Source organism: Silene latifolia, chromosome 4, assembly GCF_048544455.1.
Source record: "Silene latifolia isolate original U9 population chromosome 4, ASM4854445v1, whole genome shotgun sequence".
Classification (NCBI taxonomy): domain Eukaryota; kingdom Viridiplantae; phylum Streptophyta; class Magnoliopsida; order Caryophyllales; family Caryophyllaceae; genus Silene; species Silene latifolia.
Window position 1 is genome coordinate 82,207,135 of NC_133529.1, and position 11,474 is coordinate 82,218,608.

At 37.4% G+C, this 11,474-nt stretch overlaps 1 protein-coding gene across 1 annotated transcript; it reads right to left on the minus strand.

The window, feature by feature from the left end:
* Positions 1-3,886: 3,886 nt before the first annotated feature.
* On the minus strand, positions 3,887-11,234 carry LOC141653596 (uncharacterized). Its single transcript, XM_074461423.1, has 9 exons — positions 10,660-11,234; positions 8,377-8,562; positions 7,966-8,058; positions 7,603-7,785; positions 7,425-7,527; positions 7,164-7,349; positions 5,072-6,063; positions 4,376-4,701; positions 3,887-4,303 (listed from the first exon to the last, which is right to left on the minus strand). Exons 1-9 carry the CDS (start codon positions 10,885-10,887, stop codon positions 4,243-4,245), a joined length of 2,358 nt encoding a protein of 785 aa, XP_074317524.1. The 5' UTR covers positions 10,888-11,234; the 3' UTR covers positions 3,887-4,242.
* Between the last annotated feature and the right edge of the window lie 240 nt (positions 11,235-11,474).

An 11,474-nucleotide genomic window follows, 5' to 3' on the forward strand; every position in this document is an offset into this window, starting at 1 on the left:
GATTTGTGAGATGAGTTGTGAGGAATTTTTGGAATTTGTTGAGTTCATGACCACCCATTGTCTTAAGCAAACTATACATGACATACTTGAGAGTGCCAAGGAAGGTATGGAAGCGATAAAAACCACATTTCAAAAATTCATTGAGGAAAACTATGATGTAAATGAGATTTGTGAGAATGAGACACCTTCCTATAACCTTGAGCCTACCCACTATGTCCACAAATTTGCCCCTCCTTGGGAAGATGGTGTGATAGATGAAGAGAGTGATGATGAGGAGGAATACATTCTTGATTTTGAAACCAATGCTTGGATGCCGTCACCTTACTCTTCTTGTGCAACAATGAACCCAACTTCCATGAAATTTGATTTTAATGGGCAAAGTGAGAGTGATATGGATGTGAACTTGAGTGAAAACTCACCCTTTGAGGATGATATATTAGAGGGAGACAATTGTGTTGAACTTGGTGAGCCTTGTTATGACAACTCCTTTGATAATGGACCTTGTTGGGATGAAGAATATGAGGACATTTGGGAACCTCAAATAGACAATCTTGAAATCACCTTAGATGATAATGAGAGTACTTACATTAAATGTGGTGATTTTGACTATTTGGAGGATAAGTTGAGTGAATTGCCAACCGACTACCCATTTCATGTTCCTACCATCCATCACATCTCTTATGATTTTTGTCATCACATTCTTCACATGCTTGTTCGGTCTTTTACTTGGGCATTATTTCATTGCATAATCTTGTGTTGTTATCCATGCCTATTTATATTTCACTCCCAAAAATTTGACCGACTTCTACGTGCTTTGAGTGCTAGTGATAATTTTCTATGAAATTGTTAATTGACAATCTTTGGTTTGATGGAGTTCCTCAATAACCATTAAATTGTATATATGCATTTAGTGTAATTTTGCATTCATTCATTCATTTAATAAATTGCATGAGAGATGAAAGGGAGGGATCTCATATTTTAATTGAGCTTTTTGAAGGAAATTAATGAAAATGAGAAGATGGAAAATGTAAAGAAATGAAGAAAATGGAGATTTTGGGCTTGTGAGCACCTTTGTTATCATTAAAAAGGTGTTGGGTCGAAATTTTTGGAAATCTGCGCATCCCGAGTTCAATCCGCGCGGATTGAAAGACAAAAAAAAAGAAAAAGCTCCCTGCCTGAAAATCCGAGCGGATTCTGAAGAAAACGCGCGTCTTAGCTTTCAACCCGAGCGGGTTCATCTCAACCCGAGCGTGTCCAGCAGCAACCCGAGCGGGACATTTCTTACCCGAGCAGGTTCAGCACGGATTTGCATATTATGTTCAGATTCCGGGCAGATTCATTTTAAGCCACCCGTGTCCAGCCACTAGCCCGTGTAATGTCTTTGTTTTCAGCCACACCTTTGCTCTACACTCAAATCTCACCTACCATCTTCATCTTCTACCTTCAAGCTCAACCCCAACTCACAAAACTCACCCAAATAACCATCAAATCCAACCAAATCACCATCAAATTACTCTAAAAATCATTCTAATCCATTTCTACACAATAAAAACCAACTTTCCAACCTTCTACATACTCAAAATCACCCATTTTCATCATTTTAAAAATTAGAGCTCCAAAAATCCGTGAGCTACAAATTGTTTTTCGGGTTTGATTTTTGCCTTCTAGCTTCACTACATTGCTTCTAGTGTTCTAATAAGGCATATTCAAGGTTGTTTGGCTCTTATTTGTGGAGATTTGAAGCATTCTTGAGTGGTGATACTTGGTGGATTTCAAGACTACAACAATGAGTTTTTAGGGCAAGAGTAAGACTACTACTACTAAGGGATCAAAGAGGAGACAAGGAAGCAATTCTAATGCTCCACCGGAGTTCCAAATGCAAGAAGAGGAGCTAGTACTGGAGATTGAGCAACTTGATGATTTCCCGGAGGTAGTATTCATCAAAAAATGAGCATAGGGGGCGATTTTTGAAACTACTTGGTAAGGAATTCGAGCCTACTCGTTTCATTTGTCGTCAAATTTTGGATAAACTTGGTATTGAAGAAACTACTTGGTAAGGAATTCGAGCCTACTCGTTTCATTTCTCCATTTGTCGGCGACTGTCATCACCCATATTCTCATCCCCACTGATGACAGAAATCCTCCATCCCCCACCGTCATTAACTAACCTTTGGTACCACTACTTGTCGGAGCTCCGATTATCCTTCAATTTCATCAACGCATCATCACCGAGCAACTCCTACACCTCTCATACTACATTTTCAATTTTCCTACTCCTTTCTCATTTTAATCTTTCTAATTTTAGTCTACATTCTACATTCCAACATTATTAGATTTACTACCTTCTTATTTCCTCCTAACTTTGTTTATCAATCAAATTCATCATCACCCAGATCTGGGTTATTCTTGTAAAACAATAAAGATTACATCTTTCTCCATTGATTCCGGCCGAAAGGAACAATCATGGAAACACCGACCTCGCGGCGGAGCCCGTCTCCGCATTTTCCAAGAGGGGTAAATAAATCAACAGCAGGAGCAACAACAACAACGACAACAATCACTCAATTGGGTTCATCAAAGATAGATTGTGGGCGGGGTGGTAGGCCGTAGGGGGTTGCTTTTGGTGGGGTGGCGGATGATGGGTAGTAGAGCGAGTGAAGTTATAGATTATTGTAAATGGAGGATGGTGAAGTTAATGGAGAATGATGGATGACGAAGTGATGAGGAGGAAGGTGGATTGGTTGGTGTTAATGGAGATGAAGAAGTGGTTGGTGTTAATGGAGAATGAAAGAAGGAATGACGTATAAAAAGAAAATAAAGGAAGGGGAGGGAGGGATAAGGTGACATGAAGCTACCAGTGAAAAAATTGAGTAAGTTTGTTCCGGGAAGGAAAGGGGATATAAGGGATTAAATTCGAATAACTTAAAAGAGGGAGTGTTATTTGCAGGGCACCCATAAGATGGATTATTCACATGAATTAATCCTAATTTATTTAAGTTTACCCCTCTTTTACATATGATGTAATCACCGGTTTTTCTATATAATACCCTCGTATTTTTTCGAATTTTACATGGTATCCCTCGTTTTTTAAAAACATTATTGGTACCACTAAACTTAATGAAATGCCCTCAGAATACCCATAACGCACTACTCCGCCTCTTTTAAACGTTTTGTATGCAAGTTATATTGATCTTTAGACAATAATTTGTCATACCATTAACATAAATATTATTGTTTCCTTAACATATTCTCTTAACAAAATTAACTATTCAAAAACTCGATTTTTAAAATAATTAAGTATTTAAGTCATAAGAATAATCATTCGGTGGCCTTTTAACCTACTGATTTTAGAGAAAATAATGGTTCAAGAATCAAGAGTGGTATTAGGTTATTGTCTACCGGCTACTTAGAGAAAAGGCCACACCGCCGTCCACCTACCCGTCACCTGCCACCCATAATGACTACTGCCAATACCATCCAATACCCTTTTGCTTCCACCTTACTCTGAATACTCTACCATTCCCTTGTCCGTATGACCCTTTTTGTCTTCATTCCAAGTTTCCAATACCACATCACTCTCAAGAGTGTATCTTTACTGAATAGGGTACGGTCGTACATACCACACAGCTAAGCGATCTATTTCAGGAATAGGGCGACAAAAATACAAATTCTTATGAGTTGGTTACATGATAAGATTATCATAATACCAACCCATATAATGAAATAAAAAGAAGTCGTACACCAATATATTTGAGATTCTCCAAATTCAGGCTAGCCACACACCCGTCTTGAACGTAGAGCATTACGATGACATCCTAAAATAACTAGCTTAATTTTCATATCCAAACAAAAACTAAGTAGCTAGACAAGGCTTTGAGACAAAATATTTGCTAACTTCATTGCTTTCAATACCAAAGGAAGCTCATGCAACAAATATCAATTCCAGCAGGGGGAAAAAAGGAATACACTGAATATACCTGAGTTACACTAGCCATCTTTGAGATTGACTGTCGAAATTTATCTACAAACCCGACAAAGGACAACTCTAAAAAAAAGGTGTTAGAAACATCAACTAAGGGTTCCTATGTGTATTATACCTTCATAACTTAAACTGATGGTATACCGGAGCTGGGCATGATAAAACACAGCTTCGCAAAATGTACAAAAGACCCCCCTGCTAAAATGACATACTTCTGTGTTCTGATTTTAATAGTAGCTTCAAGCTTTTCTGTAGGCCCTCTTTCAAGAGGACAAAGGCGGGAAATCCTCGTCGTCTTTTAGCTGATAAAACTTATCTGAGAGCCTACATATATCAACACAGTTCATAAGAAACGATGATTTTCATTCAGGTTGAGAAAAAAGGTTCTAAGAGTACCTGCTATTGTTGAAAACAATGACGGGAGGCTCTACAATTGGGTTTCCTTCAGAAGGATCAGGATCTAGAGCCCCACAAGTTTCAATTTCTGGCAATGGGTTTTCACAAGCTTGAACAAATCCATTGGTTTCTCTGTAGATCTTTCCCATCGAAGAACTTTCATGGTAGTCGTAAAATTTAGGCCTCCCAATACCCTGACGAACGGGGACCTGAGTCGGTAAAATTCTATCGAAGAGCATTGGACCTCGGCCATTTACACGAGGGGATTTCAATTGGCCTTGGTACCTTCCCTTTGGAGAGGACCTATCCCTGTATGAGTGATGGTTCTGCAATGGAAAATGATCAAAATCACTCCAAGGAAAGAAAGATACAGGAAATAAACAAGTTCAGGCAATCACACAATTCTTGTTTGCGGAAGTCTCATAAAAATGATATCATGAGACCTCCTATTTTATGATCCATGGGGTAGTGTATTCTTTGTGCTGGTAGGAGAATGGGTATTATCCGGTATCTGGGTATGCACTTTAGACTAACATAAAGCCGTCTTTTAAGAGACTAATTGCTGCAATCCTGACACTAAAATGGGTAGTAATAAAGATGCAAGTGGCAGGAAACAAAACTCATAATGGAATAGAAATGGCCACAAGACATAACAAACGAGTACTCCCTGCAACAAACAGCCAAAGACGTACATACCACAATTGGAAAATATGTTCCTAAGCCTCGTGCTGCTGGAGAATTAGACGGGAAGAAAGTAGGTCTCTGGATCACGCCATTGACACTCATTTGAGGGACCACATCCTGCCTTAACTGCACCGTTTGATGCAATGGGTCCCACGAGACATTCGGCTGGAACATAGAAGGCTGGACCAAATGTATGGGTTGCTGTATAGGCATTGCTAATCCCTGATCGTACAACCACTGGCCATAATGTAAATTATCCAGATGACAGTCAACATCACCGGAGAGATCAGGAAGCAGGTTCACAATTTCATGTCTTCCTCTCAAATGTCCATCATCATTGCGTAGTTGACTACTATTCTGCTCCCACGTCAAAAAGCCATTGCTCTCTAGATGAGTCAAACTAGAATCTTTATGTTGCTCCTCATCCAAATGACCATTTTCCATTTTACCATTCTCCAAAGAGTGAGAAAAATAATGATGACGTGGAGATGGCAAGTCAACCGACAGCGATTTTTTATTCCCTAATAATTCAGAAGGGCAAAATTCATCACCTTGATCTGATATTCTAAGATCCTGGAAATTAGAGATTGCGAGCTCATTTGCATCCCCAGCAAGCTCTTTAAAACCTTCTTTGTGCTCAGATATAGCTCCTTCTATGTTTGTTACATCTTCCCTAAAGTTGCCAAGTCTAACATGTGCGTTCTCAAAAGTTACCCTACTTTCACTTGATTGGTTATCACAATCGACAGAATTTTTTTCATGAGGGTTAATCTGATCTCGATATGGTCCATCAAAAGGAAGCAACATTTCAGAATTAAACCTATTTGGGCTAGACAATTGGAGGTGGTCCTGAACATCAGGTCTTTGCCCATTTCCATGTCTCTCTAGTGTGTTGGCAAAAAACTTCCGAACTTCTTCAGATACATTTTCTGGAGATTGAAACAAGATTTGTCCCAGCTTCCGAGCTCCATAAGAGAAAGCACTCCTTATGCGAAAGAAGTTACCTACACACAATTGATGAGAGATTTTCAACTCCCACAACTCAATGGGAAGAGGGGAGAGAAGATAGACAAAAAGACTGAAAGAGTACAAAACACAGAATCTTTGAGAGGTCAAGTTGTTGCCAAAAGCTTAACATTAATCAAAGCAATCCATGACCAGGCTTCTCACAGATTATACAAAACAACTACCATTTGTTTGGATGGAGACATTTGAATGGAAAGGAAGGGAAATAATTTCTTTTGTTTTCTTTCATACCCCCCACCCCACCCCCAGTGTTAAGGTAAGAAATTTAATGTGATCCTTGTCATACCAGAAATAAAATGAAAATGGAGAGTATTTATACTTCTGTGAAATGCAATTTTTTATATAAAAAGACTGATAATTTGTTATAGTAAAATCATGTTCAAAACGAGCTGTGCTCATTGTAAACATGCCAGCCATCATAATAAAATATCAAGGTGTCGAAAATTAAAATTGGATGTTATATAAAGTCGTCAAAGAGTTTCTGGTCAAAGAGTTTTCGGATTGGCTAATTGGTAATAGAACGGTTGAACTTTTGCAACCATCCCAGAGAACAACTCGTTTAATCATAATATGTTTTGCCCCCTGTCCTGATTGAAGATAAATTTACCATATTATTGATAAAAAAGAAAACGCTATATAAAACACAGAATCATTTTTTTTATTATACTCGTAACAGCATCGCAGGGCCTTAGTTACTTATATATAAGCTTTACCCTAAAGGCCCTAAACATTAAAACTCACGTGCTTAAAAATATAAGAAATCATCAAAAGATAAAACTCCTGGGCATTGAGCCTATCCAAGTTATCAGGTAACGGCAATAATAGGAAGCAAAATGCATCTTCCACAGACCACAACACATATCTATATGACTGATAACCAAAACCAAAAGATTTTATAGTAACCAAATAAGCAATCAACCAGACAAATAGGTTCTACACTACATAGAGTGCCATTGACAAATAAAATTAACAGTTCTAATATATTATTCAATTACAAAAAGTTATCAGCATGAAGCATTTAAGGATGTTAACAACAAATGAAATCAAGAACCATTAACTACAAGGGAATGTCATGTACCTTTGCTTACACTCCGGCCAAGATTATTGTTCTCTTTTAGCGGATCAACTATATTGAGATGCTTCTGCATAAATGTTCTGTAATTTGTCTCTACTCCTCTGGAAGGCACAGAGAATTTTCTCACACATTCCCTCATGAAATCATCACTCAGCAAAACTTCCCTGCCACTGGTTTCTGGTCTCTCCACTGAAAAGTCCAGGAGACAGTAAGAATGTGCAGAAACAGGGTGTAAAACAGTACCCAGCTACAAAAAGTTCTTACCCACGATTTCGGGCAATGAATTCACATGAACGGGACCACTCAAACTAACACACAAATTTTCCCAATCAAATTGACTGAAGTAATCCAGAAATTTATGCAAGACCTAGAAATTTTTAAAATTAGTCAGTAGGCAACACAAGGAAGTGCCCCAATTAATGTTTATCAAGTATTGACTTACTGCCAAAGGACCATTCAAAGAAGAATGGAAGAGATGGAAGATATATAAAACCAGTGTTTCCAAGGCATATGTTGAGATTAAACCATGATGTGCACCCAATATACGGCTTTCGTAATAACACCAGGCCTTAATCAAAATTATACTGCGCTTAAACAGGTGATCTTTGCCAATTAGCCGATCAATCTGTACAGAATAAGTAAAACAACAACAAAGGCTTAGTCCAAGGGTCTGCTATAATATGAATCTTTGCCTGAAAACGACAACGTAAGATAAAGAGGAAAAAAGAGCTAATATTGCACTATATAACCATGAATCATCTAAAGTTTCCGAATATCCAAAGGCTGGAATAAAGGAATATCACACCTCCTCGAGAAAACCGAGCGCACATAATCCTCCTATTTGATTGAAAGATATGTCTACAACAATGTTCTGTACCAAGCATTTTACAAGTTTGACCTGCCATCAGCAATTTCAATCCATGAACAAACTACCAGAAAATAAACAAATAATAATAAATACACTACATGGTGTTTAACTTGAAGAGTTATCATGAGTTCATGATAGAAACTGGAACAAATCTAGTTAATCAACTATTTGTCAGACATTGATCAAACTGGTGACATTCAAATTTGTATCAAACCAACATAAATTATCAGCCATCACATCATGTAACCTTCATACCTCTCAATGGTCTGAGATGTGTCAAAATTTGCAACAGCATCTTGCATGTGCAAAGAAAAATCCAATAAAGACAAAAAAGGTCAGAAGGTAAACCTCTGCGCGAATGTACTGCACGTCCTTAACAACAAACTTGGCAGCCGGATTACGATCTTCTGCTTCTAGGACAGAGTATACCTCACTTGCAAAAGCTTCCTCAAAGTTGAAACCACAAAATGCGGTAAGATCAATGTCCCCATCAGGAAGATAAGTTTTCAATGGTACTGAACCAAACGGGAAAACCTGAGGAAATAGAAATGTGCATGTCAGGTAATATTAACGCCAGTTTTGTACTAATAATTGTGAAGGTGTACCCCCACACAACTCTAGAATCTCAAGGCATGATAATTTAGGAATCAACTCCTGTTATTAATAATTGTTGGCCATTTCCCTTTTAAATATGCTACTCCCTCTAACTATGTTGCTCAGACTTGTTTAGAAGTATTCGACACGAGTGCCTGTCCAAGTGTCGGACTCTGCCATTTTTATGAAAAATATGCATATTTTGGCTTAAAATGAGGTGTCAAAGTGTCATACCCATGTCCGAGTGTCGAGAGTCGGACACGGGTACGTGGGGGAATCAGAAGAGACAGAGTAACATAGCCCTCCAATACTTTGGAAATATTCCATCAACTTTGAACTTTTGGCAAAAGAATTAAGGTTGTGAGGAGAGTGGGCGGTCTCAACAATAAAAGTAGGGTGATTTTACCGACAAAAACATACCCAAAGTAGAAATGCGACAATTATAACAATAGAGCAAAAGTGGAAAGGGGGCAATTCCAAAGAATTAGAGGGAGTATTCTTTTTCATCTACATAGCCATAACATACAAAAAAATAGCCTACTAGTGTCATACAAACCCTAGTTCATTCAACTATTAATGGCACTTAAATCTCTAATCTCCAAACTACTATCATTTTAAAGCGAATTATGGTGCTTTAGGGTGTGGCGTCAACAAGACTTTATGCTAGATCCCACCTTACTTATACTCCTATAAATATCTAAAGCTTTCCCCTTAGTTCTCCCTCTGCTTGCTACAAGGGTAATATTGTAAACCATGATCAGTTATTTAGTCTTCTTACAGGCTTACAGCAACCCATGCTCTTTTTTAAACTCTTTAGCTATCAGAGTAGTGGTATACTAGTCATAATTATTCTTTAAAAATAAAGGAAAAACAAACTTGTCGGCCACGACTATCCAACCGCATTCACATTTAAAGATAAATAACATAAACACTAGCATCAGCACAAGGTTTCTAAAAACCTCCCACATAAGCCACGGTAAGGGAAATTTGGGGACAGCTACTGATAATTATACAATAACTTCAACTTGTTATGATGATAAATGAGACAAACTATTATCAAACTGTTTTCAAACAAAGGTGCTTACCAAGAAAACATCTTAAACAATAGTGATTCTATCTACAAAATAAAAAAATAGAATGACGTTGGTGTCATACTGTAGTGTTCTGTGAAGTGTATATACTTGCCACAAAGTTTCCATACCAAAATATAAATGTTTGTATTAATAACTGCCAAACCATATGAATTCCATGATCCACTTGGCATGATCATAAAAAAGCATAAGAATTCCATAAGCCTCTTAATCTCGGTTTCCCCCTCCTTCCTTCATCAAATTCCATCGAGTTCAATCATTTTGGCCCGTTACATCAAATATCTAATGATCCTCAAAACGACTGTCAACAGCCTACAAGGCTACAATCATTTACTCCAAACAACCTGTAGCTCCTATAGTCTTATGAATCAAGTACTTCTCTCTTTGATTACTTATATCTTAGTAGTAGTATGGCTAGTATCTCTAAATAATACTACCAATCACCCACCGAGGCCGAGGTATGCATTAATCCTTGAAATCCTATTTCTTTCACTATATCGCCTTAATATGCTCTATAACTTAACGTTACTTCTCGCTACCTTTGGAAATCCCTGATGAAAATTCTAATAGATATGTAACTCAGAAGGCTACAAGAAGAGTTCATACACAACACATACAATCTAAGTTTCCTATTAGATATTCTGGAATATCCTTTCACTGCAATAACGCCACTCCTTTATAGCATTGATCATCACAGCGCCACAATCCACACTTGCTGGTGATAGGAGTTGTCTTTAAAAACAAATCATTTTCAAATGCCAAAAAACAAATGCACTACTTACTGTACTGTATTTCCTACAACTACCAAAGAATATTTCTTCTTTTTTACAAGCAGCTTTTGAACATCCAACAAATTAACAAACTAATCAAAACATATGAACCTAATCAAACAAAATACATTATAAAAATAAGCTAAAAGCATCCAAAAACAATCAAACAATCTCACCTCACAACCAAGATACCCTTTAAGAAGCCTCTGAACATAATCAAGAACATCCCTTCTTCTCTCCTCAGACACCACAGTTGGCTGCACCTGCCTGATTATTTCCTGTGTCGCCACCTCAGCACGGGACCACACTTTCCGGCCAGCCGCAGACGACACAGAAGAAGACGACGACAACGTAACCACTGATTCCTCCCAAATCACACCGTTTGGTTCCCGGAGATCACCCATTCAGTATCAACTTATAACCCCCTAAATAAATCAACTTTCCAACAAAATACCCACAAAAATTGCAGCCACAGAAATCAAGTAATACAACACCCCATCACATTCCACCCTTATATCAACAAAAGTTAATCAGCAACTGGGTTGATTAAAAATCCAATCTTTTGAAATGGGTTGGATTCAAAAAGATGAAATTTCACCAGAATCGAATATGGGTACCTATTTTTTTAATCCACAATATCAAGGAAAATGAGAGTTTTGGAATCTAGATAAAATTGGGGGAATTTAATTTTTTATCAGTAAATGCTATATTCAAACTCATCAACAACAGCAATAGGCTAATAGCAACAGCAGCAACAAAAACAACAAAAAAAAATATATATATATTAAATTAAAATTAAAAATACCCAAATAAAATTAAAATTGCAACAATCAAGCTCTATTTTCCCCTTCACAAATTGGAACCCTTAACTTTTAATTATATTTGGCCCTCCTTTGTTCTTCTCTCTCTCACTTTGTCCAATTTTCACACCGTGTAGATTTTTATGTTTTTATTTTTTAAAAAATTTCTTTGTATTTTGTTTTTAATAATG

Coding starts and splice junctions, on each gene's coding strand:
- LOC141653596 (XM_074461423.1), bottom strand. CDS start 10,887: ATGGGTGATCTCCGGGAACCAAACGGTGTGATTTGGGAGGAATCAGTG. Junction 8,563..10,659: donor AAGGGTATCTTGGTTGTGAG/GTGAGATTGTTT, acceptor CTATTTCCTCAG/GTTTTCCCGTTTGGTTCAGT. Junction 8,059..8,376: donor TGCAGTACATTCGCGCAGAG/GTTTACCTTCTG, acceptor TGCTGATGGCAG/GTCAAACTTGTAAAATGCTT.